General features: G+C 53.1%; 1 protein-coding gene across 1 annotated transcript; it reads left to right on the plus strand.

Moving 5' to 3' along the window:
* The first annotated feature begins 5,570 nt into the window (after nucleotides 1–5,570).
* Nucleotides 5,571–6,528, plus strand: LOC128967543 (olfactory receptor 14A16-like). The gene has a single exon (XM_054381693.1). It carries the CDS (start codon nucleotides 5,596–5,598, stop codon nucleotides 6,526–6,528), a length of 933 nt encoding a protein of 310 aa, XP_054237668.1. The 5' UTR covers nucleotides 5,571–5,595.
* Nucleotides 6,529–15,644: the final 9,116 nt, after the last annotated feature.

Raw genomic sequence — 15,644 nt, forward strand, 5'->3', positions numbered from 1 at the left:
GGTTCCCTGCCCTGAGAGTACACTGAGGGGTGGGCAAGATCTTGGGAAGGGACAGGGCTGAGCCAGCTGAGCCAGAGTGGCCAGAGAGGTATTCCATGCCCTATGAGGTCAGCTCAGATATCAGAATGAAGTCAAAGAAGGCAGTGGGGGGGACTTGTCCATGGTGTCTATCCTCCCAAGCAACCACCAAGCTTAGAGAGCCCTGCTGCCCGAGACCACCCATGGTGCTGCTGATGGGCAGGAGAGACTAACATCTCTCTCTCTGCTTTGCAGTCTATTGCTGTTGTGTATTATTGTTATTAAAATTCCTTCTCTCTTATTATTGGCTTTTGTTATATTTTTTTCCCCTCTCCCCCTGCCCATTTAAGAGGGGGAGTGATAGAGCAGCTTTGGTGGGCATCTGGCCTCCAGGCCAGGGCCGAACCACCACACTTCCCATCATTAATCTCAGATGCTGAAGGCAGAAACTCCCCCTCCTTAGCTGCAAGGTCATCATGGGAACCTCTTCCACTGATGTGCTTGGGGAAACCTTCATGGGCATCAGAAATTTCTTGGAACTGTCTTTTTTACCTTTGATTTTTCTATTATTTTTCCCAAGCCTTGGCAATTCATTGCCTAGAAATAGCAGTTCTTTCTTTTTTGTGGGGGTGCTGGGGACTGGGTCAGAAGAAAACACCCTCATGGTGTATGTAGGTATTTGCAGCCCTGTGGAGAAGAGGTTGGGGAGATTAGAATCAATGCATCATAGAATCATAGAATCATCCAGGCTGGAAATGACCACAGAGAGCATCCAGTCCACCCCTTTTGCCCACTCCACCAAGTCTGTCACCACACCATATCCCCAGGCACCAGCTCTAGATGGCTTTTAAACACCTCCAGGGATGGAGACTCAACCACCTCCCTGGGCAGCCTGTTCCAGTGCCTCACAACCCTTTCCATGAAAAAAATTGTTCCTAATGTCCAGTCTAAACCTCTCCTGGCACAGCCTGAGGCCATTCCCTCTCATTCTGTCATTAGGTACTTGTGAGAAGATTCCAGTGCCTACCTCTCTACAACCTCCTTTCAGGTAGCTGTAGACAGCAATGAGGTCTCCCCTCAGCCTCCTTTTCTGGAGATGAAACAACCCCAGTTCCCTCAGCCACTCCTCACAGGCCTTGTTCTCCACCCTCAGCAGCTCAGTCTCCCTTCTCTGTCCCCACTCCAGCCCCTCCATGTCCTTCCTGTACAGTGGTGCCCAGAACTGAACACAGCCCTCAAGGTGCAGCCTGACCAACACTGAGTCCAGAGGGACAATCACCTTCCTGCTCCTGCTGGCCACACTATTTCTGATACAGGCCAGGATGCCATTGGCCTTTTTGGCCAGCCAGGCACAGTGCTGGCTCGTCTTCATCCTCTTGTCAATCAGTCCCCCCAGGTCCTTTTCCACCACACAGCTCTCCAGCCATTCTTCCCCAAGCTTGTAGAGTTGCATGAGGTTGTTGTGGCACAGGTGACACTTGGCCTTGTTGAAGCTCATGCAGTTGATCTCAGCCCATCAGCCCAACCTATCCAGGTCCCTCTGTAGAGCCTCCCTACCCTCAAGCAGATCAACTCTCCCACCTAATCTTGTGTCATCTGCAAACTCCCTGAGGGTGCCCTTGATCCTCTCATCCAAGTCATTGATAAAGAAATTGACCAGGACTGATCCCAGTACTGAGCCCTGGGGAACACCACTTGGGACTGGCTGCCAGCTGGATTGAACTCCATTGACCACTACCCTGGCCTGGACATCCAGCCAGTGCTTTCCCCAGCAGAGCCTGTGCCCATCTCAGCCATGAGCAGCCAGTTTGCTTGGGAGAATGCCATGAGAAAATGTGGCAAAGGCCTTGTGGACATCCAGGTAAACAACATCCACAGCCTTTCCCTCACCCACTAGGCAGCATCTTCTCATAGAAGGAAATGAGGTTGGTCAGGCAGGACCAGCCCTTCCTAAACCCTTCCTGACTGGGCCTGATCACCTTGGCTGTCCTGTATGTGGTGCCTAAAGGCACTCAAGGTGATCTTCTCCATGACCTTCCCTGGCACCCAGATCAGACTGACAGGGCTGGAATCCCCCAGATCCTCCCTTTGGCCTTTCTTATAGATGGGAGTCACATTTGTTGCCCTCCAGTCCACTGCGACCTCCCCAGACAGCCAGGGCTGCTGGTAAGTGATAGACAAAGGCTTGGTAAGTGCATCTGCCAGCTCCTTCAGTACCTTTGGGGGCAAACTGGGCACAGCCTTGTGTGTGTTTAAGTGGTGCAGCAGGTCACTGACCATCTCCTCTGGCTTTGAGAAGGTCTCTCCTCCCCTGTCTTCCAGCTCAGGGGGATGGGTGACTAGGGAACAATGAGTTCTACTGCTAGAGACTGAGGCAGAGGTGGCATTAAGTACCTCAGACTTTTCCTCATCCTTTGTCACTCTCTTACCCTCTGCGTCCAGTAAAGGATGAAGATTCTCCCTGGTCCTTTTTTTTGGGTTGATGTATTTATGGAAACATTTTTGTATTGCCTTCAGCAGCAAGAGTTAGGTGGAGTTCTCACTGGGCTCTGGACCTCCTAATTTTCTCCCCACATAACCTCACCACATATTTGCAGTGCTCATGAGAGGCCTGCCCCCTCTTCCAAAGGCCAAAATCTCTGCTTTCCTTCCTGAATTCCAGCCAAAGCTCTCTATTCAGCCAGGACAGTCTTCTTCCCTTCTGACTTGTGTTTTAGCACGTGGGCACAGCCTTCTCCTGGGCTTTCAGATGTCCTGCCTGAAGCATGTCCAGGATTTCTGGACTCCATTACCCTTGAGAACTGCCTCTCAAGGAAGGGATGGTTTGGAGCACTAGTTTAGGCTGCACAGTTTTCCAGGAATGGGACATCCTCTTCTCTGAGCAAAACTTCTCTTTCTTAGCCTATGACCACTATATTTTCATCTGCAAATACCTTGGAGAGTGCTCAGACAACTCCCAGGCTTGGGTTCAGAGGCCTCAAGGACATGAGCAGTAGAGGCTGAAGCCTGTGGGTTCAGTGGTTGGAGACTGAAGACAGTAGAGGAGTAGCCTGAGAGTGCTTGAGGAGTGCTTTTGAGGCATGGTGAAGCTTTTCTGCAGAATGACAGAAGTGCAAGAGAAAGAAATAAAGGCACAAAGTGTAGCTGTTGAGGTCCAGACTGGACAGGAGAAAGAAAGGTCACTGCCAGGGCAGTGCTGTGGAGCAAGACATTACCCAGCAGGAGCCTGGAGCAGCTCAAGGCTTTGTGTCTCAAGGAACTGCCAGGGAGCATGGACAGATGGCAGTGCCCCAGGAAGCATCCTGAGGGGTGTGTGAGAGGCAGGATCTCCATTGCCAGGGGCCAGGGGCCAGGGCTTGAACCTTTGTATTAATGAAACACCTCCAGGTTTGCTCAGCAGCAGAGACAGCTTCCTCTGCTTGTCCTGACCTCTTATCATTGCCTCCAGTTCTCTACTCCAACCACAACCTGGAGACACTTTCCCAATAGTGTCCTTCACTGGGACCCATCAGCACTACAAGAAACTTCAGACTTTGAATCTGACTTTGACTTCTGGAGAGGTTTCATCATCTTCCTCTCAGGCTCTGATGTTTACATGGCACCAAAGCCACCTGAGGGATCACTAAATGCCTTGGGTTGGTCCTCTGCTGCTCAGCTGGGCTGAGCTCCATGGCTGGAGGCAGCTGATGGCAAACAAGCAGCAGAGAAAAGAGAGAGCTCTGGCCAGGAGCAGCTTCTCTGCACTGCACAGCAGGACTGAGGACACGGCCAGGGAATCTCAGGAAGATGAGGAAGGCAGAGAGAGCTTGAAGGTTGCCAGGAGGGTGACTGAGAGCTCACAGGAGAAGTCACTGCAGTCACTGACACGGTGAGTCTGTGGGTACAGGGCAGTGCAGATGCAGGTCCTGCAGGCATCTCCTAAAGCTGGCACAGCCACAGCTGATTGGGGCTGTAAGGAGGACTCCCTGTACAGAGGCTCTTTTCAGGCCATTGTGAAGAGCTGTGGAGCCCTGGGGTGCAGGCAGGGCTGGGCAGGGCTGTCCTTCAGAGCAGGGTCCCTGCAGCCCAGGGGCTGTGTGCTGGGGCAGGGACTCTGCTGCCTGCCAGCCTCAGCTCTCAGCCTGCCCAGGGAGCTCCCCAGGGCACTTTGGGGAGAAGCTGTGGGGGAAAGGAATGACTCATTCAGGGCAGTGTCCTGCTGCTTTAAAGGAGATGCTGTGTGGGTGAAAGCTGCTCACAACTCCAGCCCTCCCCCAGAACATTCTCAGGGGCAGCAGCTCAAGAGGAAAGGCAGGGCAGGGCTGCCTCTAAAATGCTGACATCTCCATTTCTCACCTTTCTCCTAAAGGAGGAGGGAAAGGAGCTGTCAGGTTTGGATAAGGCACTGAACTGTTACCCTGAGGGTTAAGCAGGAACCTCCTAAAGTGCCTTCACTCCTCCTCTACCCGCAGACAGCCCCAGCATCACCTCTGCTGGCAGCATCAGACTTGATCTGATCAACTCCTGGGAATCCACAAACAGGGAGATGGCCCTGGGCAGTGCCTGCTTCTGGGAATGTTCTGCAGCCCCGAGCTGAGCACACAGCAGGTGGGATGGGCTCGGGGAGCAGGGACAGGGAGGAGAGCTGGACACAGAGAAGCAGCTCTGGACATGGACAGCTCTATGCAGCAGAGACATGGACAGGGCTGGGGGCAAGCTCCAGGAAGCCCTGGAGAAGGTTGCATTCAGGTAGCTCTCCCTTGGTCTTTCTCAGCTCTCTCTTGCTCTTTCTCTGCAGATGTCTCTGGGTGCTGTCTGCTGGCAAGGACTCTTCAGAACTTCTCATCTCCAGGAGCCCTGACTGTGCTCTGCCCATGCTGCTGGGCTTGCAGCTGCCCCCAGGAAGGCCCAAATCTCCCACAGGGGCCTGGCCAGTGCTGACCATTTCCCTGTGGCTTCAGCCCTCTGCTCCCAGAGTCCTTTGATTCTCTCCATGGGGGGCTGTGTCCTGATGTGTCTGTCACAGTTGCACCTCTGGGCTGGCACAGAGAAGAGTTCACAAAGCTGCCCTTTGAACCAGTGCTGCCCTGCTCTCCTCAGGGCACAGAGGGCTGGGGGCTTGCAGAGGGCAAGGTGGCTGTGAGGCCATCCTCAAGACAGCAGAGGAGAGAGTTCAGGGCAGATGGGAAGAGGCTGATGGACACTGCAGCTCCCCTGGCTCTGCACTCAGCTACAGAGGGCTGAGCCCCATGGCCTGTCCCACCTGGGAACGCTTCACATGTTCAGGCAGAGCAACTGGGATTTGTGTCCCTAAAATGAGCCCTGCCCAGATGTGATGGTGGGCAAGAAACCTCCCAGATGCAGTCACTGTCAGGCCATGCTCAGCCTCTCCTCTGCAGCCCACAGTGTTGCCAGCCCTGAGGACAGAGCTTTGCCATTAGCAGTGGATGACATCTGAGCATCTCCACGTGCCCACTGTGGCAGAGCCAAGGTGAGACAGGAAATGCCTTTCAGTTGGGGAATTTCTATGGGCAGTGGAGTGGCTTTGCCTCCTGTCCTCTCCTCTTCTGAACAGGTCTCCATGGGCAGAGGCAGCAGATGGCCAACAGCAGCTCCATCCCCCACTTCCTCCTGCTGCCATTGCCAGGCACAAGGCAGCTGCAGCTCTTGCACTTCTGCCTCTTCCTGGCCATCTACCTGGCTGCCCTGCTGGGCAATGGCCTCATCATCAGCACCATAGCCTCTGACCACCACCTCCACACCCCCATGTACTTCTTCCTCCTCAACCTCGCCCTCCTTGACCTGGGTGCCATCTCCACCACTGTCCCCAAATCCTTGGCCAATTCCCTGAGGAACACCAGGGACATCTCCTATGCAGGATGTGCTGCTCAGGTTTTTCTGCTTTTATTCTGGCTTGCTGCAGAGTTTTCTCTCCTCACCACCATGTCCTACGATCGCTACGTTGCCATCTGCAGACCCCTGCACTATGAGACCCTCCTGGGCAGCAGAGTTTGTGTCCACCTGGCAGCAGCTGCCTGGGCCTGTGGCCTTCTCACTGCTCTGCTGCACACAGCCAATACATTTTCCCTGCCCCTCTGCCAGGGCAATGCTGTGGAACAGTTCTTCTGTGAAATCCCCCAGATCCTCAAGCTCTCCTGCTCCACATCCTACCTCAGGGAATTTGGGCTTCTGCTTGTCACTGACTTTGCAGCATTTGTGTGTTTTATTCTCATCATGCTGTCTTATGTGCAGATCTTCAGGGCAGTGCTGAGGATCCCCTCTCAGCAGGGACGCCACAAAGCCTTTGCCACCTGCCTGCCTCACCTGGTTGTGGTCTCCCTGTTTCTCACCACTGGCTTCTTTGCCTACCTCAAGCCCCCTTCCATCTCCTCTCCATCCCTGGATCTGGTGGTGTCAGTTCTGTACTCAGTGGTGCCTCCAGCAGTGAACCCTCTCATCTACAGCCTGAGGAACCAGGAGCTGAAAGCTGCCCTGAGCAAACTAATCCCTGGCTGGTTTCAGAAGCAATAAACTGTTTGTCTTCTCCTGCAGAGCAGTTCTGATGTTACTCAGTGCAGACCCAATGTGACTTTCTCTAGGTTTTTCCTGTTTGTGGTAGAATTTTGATCTTTGTGTCATTGTCATCCCCTTTCTAATTCACTCTCTGTTTTTCTTTCCTGGCCAAGAGTTTATGTTAGAGGAGCTGTGCTCCTTGTTTGCTTGAACACAATAAAGGACCTTTCAGTAACTATTTTTTTTCTCTGAGATCCTTCCTCCAATCTTTCTCTGGAACTTCAGAGACACTTCCTGTGTACAAATTTGGCAGAGAAGAGAATCCCTGCACAGCAGCACTGCCAGGGAGCACCAGCACTCCCTGGACCTCCTGTCCCACTCCCAATAGAGTCTGGTCCCTTCCAGTACCAATTGGATCTCCTGAACCCCTCCTAGTACAAACTGTTCCTCATCCCAGTAAAAACTCATCCTGTGACTCTCTCCTTACCCATTCCATCTGTCCCATTACATATTTCATACCCTGACCCCTCCCACCACAGAATGGCCTCATCCCAGTATAAACTGCAGCCCTGATCCCATCCCACTCTAGGCCCTATCTCAGTCCAGAGTCCTTTCAAGCCCTCCACATACAGACCTGGCCTTGTCCCAGTATAAACTGATGCTCCTGATCCCATCCCAGCACAGTCTGAGACCCATTCCAGAACAAGCTGGAAGCCTTGGATAGGTCTCAGTATCAAATGAGCCTCTCCAAGTGCAAAGCCAATAGCATGAGCACCCTGGCAGTACAGACAGGCTAAAAACTACCCCCCCTGAACAGCTCCCAGTACAGCTGTGGCCTCCTCCCACAGCCAACTGCATCATCTTGCCTACCTGAAGCCCCCTTCCCTCTCCTCCCCATCCCTGGATCTGGTGGTGTCAGTTCTGTACTCAGTGGTGCCTCCAGCAGTGAACCCTCTCATCTACAGCCTGAGGAACCAGGAGCTGAAGGCTGCCCTGAGCAAACTGCTGCCTGGCTGCTTGCAGAAGCAATAAACTGTTTGTCTTCTCCTGCAGAGCAGTTCTGATGTCACTCAGTGCAGGCCCAGCCTGGCTGCTCCAATTCTGCCTGCTGCTGCTGATTTTACCCTTGTGACAATGTTGTTCCCACACAAATGTCTTTCTTCAGACCATTTCTGGTTCCCTGTTGTCCTGTCTGGGGTGACCCAGAGATGCAGACATGAGGAGATGTGCACACACACAATAAAGGGCCCTGCAGGGAGTTGTTTCTCTGAGCTCCTTCCTGAAATCCTTCTCTGGAGCTGCAGGGCAGTGCCTGTGTGCAGAGGTGGAGGGACAGAGTCCCAGCACAGCAGCAGTGCCAGGCAGCCCCAGAGCTTGGGCTGTCCTGAGCTGCTCTTTCTTCCCTTCCACACTCTCCTGCTGAGCCTCTGTGCTGGGGCAAGGCCTGAGGGCTCTGGCAGCTTGGGCACTGTGCTGCTGTGTGGCAGTGCTGGCACTGCAGGCAGGGACAGGCCAGGGCTGCTCCTGGGTCAGAGCTGTGCTCCAGAGCAGCACTGCCACCAGAACAGGAGGTCTCCTTGTGCCTCCGTACCCTAACCCCTTCCCATTACATACTGAGCCTATTCAGATTCCAAAGTGGATACCCTAGAATCATGGAACCATAGAATCAGTCAGGGTTGGGAGGGACCACAAGGATCATCTAGTTCCAACCCCCCTGCCATGGGCAGGGACACCTCACACTAGATCAGGCTGGCCAGAGCCTCATCCAGCCTGGCCTTAAACACCTCCAGGGATGGAGCCTCAACCACCTCCCTGGACAACCCATTCCAGGCTCTCACCACTCTCATGGGGAAGAACTTCTTCCTCACGTCCAGCCTGAATCTCCCCACTTCCAGCTTTATTCCATTCCCCCTAGACCTGATATCCTAAAAAGTCCCTCCCCAGCTTTCTTGGAGTCCCCTTCAGATACTGAAAAGCCACAAGAAGGTCACCTTGGAGCCTTCCCTTCTCCAGACTGAACAGCCCCAACTCTTTCAGTCTGTCCTCATAGGAGAGGTGCTCCAGCCCTCTGATCATCCTGGTGGCCCTCCTCTGGACACCTTCCAGCATGTCCATATCCCTCTTGTAATAGGGGCTCCAGAACTGGACACAGTACTCCAGGTGGGGTCTCAGCAGAGCTGAGCAGAGGGGGAGAATCCCCTCCCTTGACCTGCTGGCCACACTTCCTTGATGCAGCCCAGGCTCTGGTTGGCTCTCTGGGCTGCAAGTGCACATTGACAGCTCCTGGTGAGCTTCTCGTCCACCAGCACCCCCAAGTCCCTCTCCTCAGGGCTGCTCTCCAGCCAGTCCCTGCCCAGCCTGCATTTGTGCTTGGGATTGCCTCACCCCAGCTGCAGGACCCTGCACTTCGTCTTGTTGAACCTCATGAGGTTGGCTTGTGCCCACCTCTCCAGCCTGTCCAGGTCCCTCTGGATGGATCCCTTCCCTCCAGCCTGTCTGCTGCACCACACAGCTTGGTGTCATCAGCAAACCTGCTGAGGGTGCACTCAATGCCTCTGTCCATGGCACCAACAAAGATGTTGAACAAGCCTGGTCCCAGGACTGAGCCCTGAGGGACTCCACTTGTCCCTGGCCTGCACTGGGACATGGAGCCATTGACAGCCACTCTTTGGGTGCAGCCATCAAGCCAGTTCTTTATCCATCTGGTGGTCCACCCATCAAACCCATGTGTCACCAGGTTGGAGAGCAGGAGGTGGTGTGGGACAGTGTGGAAGGCTTTGCTCAGGTCCAGGTCAATGCCATCAGTTGCTCTCCCCTCATCTATTAATGTTGTGACCACAATTGTCATAGAAGGCCACCAGGTTTGTCAGGCAGGATTTGCCCTTGGTGAAGCCATGCTGACTGTACCCAATCACCTCTTCACTATTCTTCTGTCCCAGAAGTGCCTCCAGGAGGATCTGCTCCATGATCTTACCAGGCACAGAGGTGAGACTGCCTGGCCTGGAGTTCCCTGGTTCTTCCTTCTTCCCCTTTTTGAAAATGGGAGTAATGTTTCCCCTTTTCCAGTCAGTGGGGACTTCCCCAGACTGCCAGGACTTTTGGAATATACTAGAGGGGTTTAGCAACCTCCTCTGCCAGTTCTCTCAGTACCTGTGGGTGTAGCCCCTCGGGTCCCATGGACTTGAACACTTTCAGGTTCTTCAGGTGATCACCAACCTGACCTTCACTTATGATGGGCAGTTCTTCCTTCTGGTTCTTGCCATTAGCTTCCATGACTATTCCAGGAGTGTGGCTGGAGGCCCTTGCAGTGAAGACTGAGGTAAAGAAGTCCTTGAGAACCTCAGCCTTTTCCAGGTCCCTTGTGACCATTTCACCTGTTTCCTTTCTGAGGGGGCCCACACCTTCCCTAGGCTTCTTTTGACCATTAATATACCTGTAGAAATTCTTAGTGTTCCCTTTGACCTCCCTGGCTAGATTCAATTCAAGCTGTGCTTTGGCTTTCCTAAGCAGGTCTCTTGCTGCTCAGGCAGCTTCCTTACCTGCCCCCATTCCAGCTGTCCTTTCCTCCACTCCTTGTAGAGCTTCCTTTTAAGTGATAGGGTGTCCAGCAGCTCCTTGCTCATCCAGGCAGGCCTCCTAGCATTCTTCCCTGCTTTTCTCTTTCTTGGTATACATTGCTCCTGGACTCAGAGGAGGTGGTCCTTGACTTGTGGACTTCCACAACCACACTCTGTGGCTTTCTTTCTTTCTGGTGCTGCTCTTCACCATTCAGAAAAGTTTCACCGTGTCTCAAAACACTCCTCAGGCTTCCAAAGATGTGATGTGAGAACAGTCAGCAGCAGTCAGTTCTGCTGAGGCAGGAGGAGAATTTGCCAGTGAGTTGCGGGAGAAGGAGCCAGCGCCGCTCCAGGTGATTCAGAGCAGCGCCTGTGCCGGGCACACCTGTGAGTGCCCCGGACAGCTTCCCAAAGGAATGCCCTGGAACCCTAGGAACGGGAAAGCAGGCAGTGCCCAGAAGAATCAGCTGCTCGCTCGCTTTCCTGCTGAGCCAGGGGAAAAGCTGTGCCGCTCCACACCGCTCCCCCCCACATGGTCTCCAGCAGCCTCCGAAGAGGAACTGCTCCCCCACCATGTCCTGCCTACTCCAAAGGGACCACAGAACTTAGGGAGCCACTCGAGAGAGCCTGACTAGGTAAAGCTGTCTCACTGGCAGAAGTCTGCACCTCATTCCCCTGCAGCCGCAGAAAAAAGCTGCCTCCACGCGTCCAGAAGGGACTGCCCCCAGCAGCCAGCACCAGGTCCCCACAAGCCCTTGAGCTTCACCAGTGACGAGCTATGGCACCCTCGGATCCCCACGAGCCTCGGAGCCTCGGCAGCCACTGCAGCAACCCCAGGCGAGTCCCTTAGCCTCGGCAGCCAGCCAGCGTAGCTGTAGCTTAGCAATGTGCACAGCAATGTGTTTTACACCAGCTATGGCTCTCTTTAAAATCCCCACGCTTTAGCCCCCGTGCTATTGTAACCTGTGGTTTATAGGCAGCCCCCTGGGAATGCCCGGGGTCATCATTCCTGATCAGAAACTGATTTAAGCCTCTGAAAGGTTCCTTTGAGATTCTCTGCCCTGACACTTGGTCTCTTCCAGCAGCTGCAAGCATCTTGTCGAGTCGACCTCTGGTGGACAGGCAGCGGAATTGCAACCTTGGTTCTTTTATTGAATAACTTTTGTATTCTTTCTAATTGGGTTCAAAACTGCTAAACTGTACCAGTTTGTGGGGTATGTCCACAACCCTGCACTAGGATCCTCATATAAATATCCTTTAAAGGCTATTAATAATGTTGAATATTAATAACTAATAATTTTCATATTTCATGCGTTCATAAAACATAATTAATAACCTTATTCATGATACACACTCTAAGATAGCAAAGAACCTGCTCCACGATGTCACACAACCCACACTATGATGTCACACAGTCAGCTCTAGGATATCATGCCTCTGGCTCTGTGATGTCACACAACACAGTAACTGATGTCACACAGACTGCTCTGTGATGTCACAGAACTCACTCTCTGATGACAGCACTCTGTAGGGAGTCACATAAACCCAACTATGTCTCACAGCAGATTCTATGATGTCACTCAGTCATCTCTAGGATGTCACACAATCCATTCTGTGATGTCACAGAAGATGCTCTATGATATCACACAGTCTGCTCTGTGATGTCACACAACACGTGCTGCCATCTCACTTAAGCCCTGGTCTTATGCCACTCCTAACCCTCCAGGATGTCACACAAGCTGCTCTGTGATGTCAGGCAGCCCAGTCTGTGATATCAAACAATCCACTCTATGATGTCCACAGCCTACTCTATTATCTAACACAGCCTAGCCTGTGATGTCACACAGCCTGGTCTATGATGACACCCAACTTGCTCTATGATGTCATACAGTCAGTTCTAGGATGTGACACAGCCTGTTCTATGATGTCATAGTGCCAGGTCAGCCATGCCACACAACCTGGTCTGTGATGGCACAGAATCCACTCGATGATGTCTCACATCCTGTTCTATGATGTCACACAGCTGGCTCTGTGATCTCACACAACCCTCTTATGATACCACACAGCCTGCTCTATGCTGTCACAGGATGCACACTGTGATGTCACTCAGCCCACAGGAGGCTGTCACACAGACCATTGTATGATAGCACACAAGGTCCTCTCTAGGATTTCACACAGCCTGCACTATGCACACAATGTGCTGTCTGCTGGCACACAATCCTCACTGTGATATTCCATAACCCTCTGTATGATGTCACACATCCTGCTCTGTGATGTCACCTAACCCACTCTATGATGTCACAGAACCCTCTCTGTGATGTCACACAACATGTTTCACTGTCACACATCCCCCCCTCTGATTTCACACAGCCTGCTCTGTCACAAATCCCACTGAATGATGTCTCCCAGCCTGCTCTGTGATGTCTCACTGCCTGCTCTATGATATCACAAAACCCTCTCTATGATGTCACAAAACCTTCTCTATGATGACACACAACCTGTTCTCCCATGTCACACAATGCTCCAGGATGTCACAGAGCCAACTCTATGATGTCTCCCACCCTGCTTTGTGATGTCTCACAGCCTGCCTCAGGTTGGGGAGGGTGAGGAGCAAAGTTGTCCATTCAGTGTCAGACCTGAAGGACAGATTTTGCTGCAAGTGCAGATGTCCTGGTGATACAGCCTGGGTCAGTGTCACTTGGGGAATTATCATCTCTGATCTAAACTGAAAATTAATAAAATATTTTATCTTTCACATGAAAAAATTAATAAAGGAGCTTTGTGAGGTGCACTTTGAAATCCTGAAGGAAACTACAAAGGCACAAACAGCTCCTTAGGACCCTTGGGGATCATTCCATGAGCCTCACATACTGAGAGAAGACTGAAGGAACTGCTCAAGGAGTCAGAAGCAAAGCACAAAGTGCCTTGAAGTACTAATTGGCCTCACTGAGTGTCATCAACAAAGCCTCCCAGGGGGTGTTAGAGCAGCTCAGTGGATGCCATGAGTGCAGGCAGAAAAGGCAAAGTGCAGGGGAACAAACCCTGGCCTTGGTGTATGAAAGAGAAAGGCCAAGATCTGACCCTCAGGCCTTGGAAAGGCAGCTCCTGAGAGCCTCCAAAGAAAACTCCATCTCAGCAGCCATGGTGGCAGAAGCCACTGCCAGGATGAACAGGATAAGGACCTTGTCCCTGTTGAGCCTTTCAGCCCTGCCAGAGCCCTTGGCCACCCCTCCTGCAGGCTGTGCTGCACTGTCCCATGCCTGCAGCTCTTTCCCTTCAGGCTGTTGACATCCACCTTGCTTCCCAGCCAGCTCTCACCCTGACATTTCCACCACTGCACTCAGGACTCTGCACTGCTGCTGCCTGTCCCTTGACACACAAAGGCAGACATGGGCTGTCCAGACTCCTTCTGGCTCACCTCTTGCACCACAGCTCTACCCTTTGAGTCACATTGCTCTGTCCTCAGCTCCAGTCTCAACCTTCCAGGCTGCACCTTCTGAAGGTTTCCTTCTGTGCTCCATCATCTGACATCCCCTTCAAGCAGGTGCACATCACCCCTGAGCCTTTACTTCATCCAGCTAAAGAAGCTCAGCACCTTCAGGTTCTATGTAGAGACTCCAAAGTCCATCTCTGCAGATCTCCTGTAGAGCTTCTCCAGTACCTCCCCATTCCTCCAGACTAAGGAACCCAACACCCAGACACCAAGAATCCAGATGTGGTCAGAGCAGTGCTGACCACAAGGATACCCTTGGAGTGACTTTTCTTTGCCCTCACCTCCACTCTGAACCTTACAAGTTGCACCTTATGGAGGTTTTCTTCTCTTCCCACCACACCAACACCAAAAGCTCCATCAGCAGCAACCTTCAGGCAGGTGCACACTGCAAGTGTTGTGCCCTGAGCTTGCACTTGACAAGGTTCCAGAAGCCCTGAGCCCTCTGTGTCTCCACCCCAGTCCTGCCACATACCCTCTGCAGCCTCTTCACTTCTTCTCCATTCCTCCAGAAGAGGAATTTCCAAAGCCAGACAGCAAGAATCCAGATGTGGCCAGAGCAGTGCTGATGCAGGGGAGCACAAGCCCTGTGTCTGGGTGGCCACACTCCTCCTGCCACAGCCCAGCTGCACTTGGCCTTCTGCACTGTGCTCAGGCTCTGCTCCATCCCAGCCCATTGGCAATGGTCCCTGCCAGAGGCCTTTCTGCCTGGGGACACAGCACAAGCTCCAGCTGCAAAGCAAGCCCCAAGGCAGCTCCCTGCTGCTGCCTCTCAGCTTGGCAGGCACGAGGGATGGCACAGTCCCCAGCCCAGCCCTGTGCCTGCTCATGGCCAATGGCACCAAGGGATTGGAGTTGGCAGTGCCCTCCCCCTCCCCTCCTGCCCAGCTGCCTCCTCCTGCCCTAGCAGCTTCTCAGCCATCCCTCAGCTGCCAATGCTGGCCCAAGCCCTCAGCCTGCTTGTGGCCTGGCAGCTGAGCAGCCACAAGAAAGCTCTGCAGGGCCTTGCAAGGCAGCTCCCTGCTGCTGCCTCTCAGCTTCTGCATTGGCCACAGCCCAGGCCTGTCCCTGCTGCTGTCCCCTCGGGCACTCAGGGGGCAGGCAGGTGCCAAGCCAGCTGCAAGGCTCTTCCTGCAGGGGTCACCAGGTTCATAGGGAACAGCATTCACAGAGGTCACTTGCTTCCCACATGCCTTCTTCTGGCCTGCTGTGGATTCTTAATGGGATCAGGGGTACAGTTTGCAATGGAACAGGACACCTTCTATTCTGGCATGGGATTCAGGGTATCACCTTGTGCTGGGACAGGGCCCAGTCTGTACTGAGAGGGGACCAGGACATACTGATGCAATAGATTTGGGAATTAAAGAGAGATTTATTTATTAGGGGCAGCTGACTGAACAACATCTATTGCTTAACACTTATGGCTTGTGAAAGCAGGAGGACAGGATGTGAGAGGTGAGGCTTCACTGCTGCACTGCTTTTGAAGGCAGGAGGACAGGATGTGAGAGGTGAGGCTTCACTGCTGCACTGCTTTTGAAGGCAGGAGGACAGGATGTGAGAGGTGAGGCTTCACTGCTGCACTGCTTGTGAAAGCAGGAGGACAGGATGTGAGAGGTGAGGCTTCACTGCTGCACTGCTTGTGAAGGCAGGAGGACAGGATGTGAGAGGTGAGGCTTCACTGCTGCACTGCTTGTGAAAGCAGGAGGACAGGATGTGAGAGGTGAGGCTTCACTGCTGCACTGCTTGTGAAGGCAGGAGGACAGGATGTGAGAGGTGAGGCTTCACTGCTGCACTACTTGTGAAAGCAGGAGGACAGGATGTGAGAGGTGAGGCTTCACTGCTGCACTACTTGTGAAGGCAGGAGGACAGGATGTGAGAGGTGAGGCTTCACTGCTGCACTGCTTTTGAAGGCAGGAGGACAGGATGTGAGAGGTGAGGCTTCACTGCTGCACTGCTTGTGAAAGCAGGAGGACAGGATGTGAGAGGTGAGGCTTCACTGCTGCACTGCTTGTGAAAGCAGGAGGACAGGATGTGAGAGGTGAGGCTTCACTGCTGCACTGCTTGTGAAAGCAGGATGAGAGGCAAGG

The sequence above is a fragment of the Indicator indicator genome, chromosome 6 (assembly GCF_027791375.1).
Source record: "Indicator indicator isolate 239-I01 chromosome 6, UM_Iind_1.1, whole genome shotgun sequence".
Taxonomy (NCBI): domain Eukaryota; kingdom Metazoa; phylum Chordata; class Aves; order Piciformes; family Indicatoridae; genus Indicator; species Indicator indicator.

What these genes read in the sequence shown, in the direction of transcription:
- LOC128967543 (XM_054381693.1), top strand. Translation starts at nt 5,596, where the DNA reads ATGGCCAACAGCAGCTCCATCCCCCACTTCCTCCTGCTGCCATTGCCA.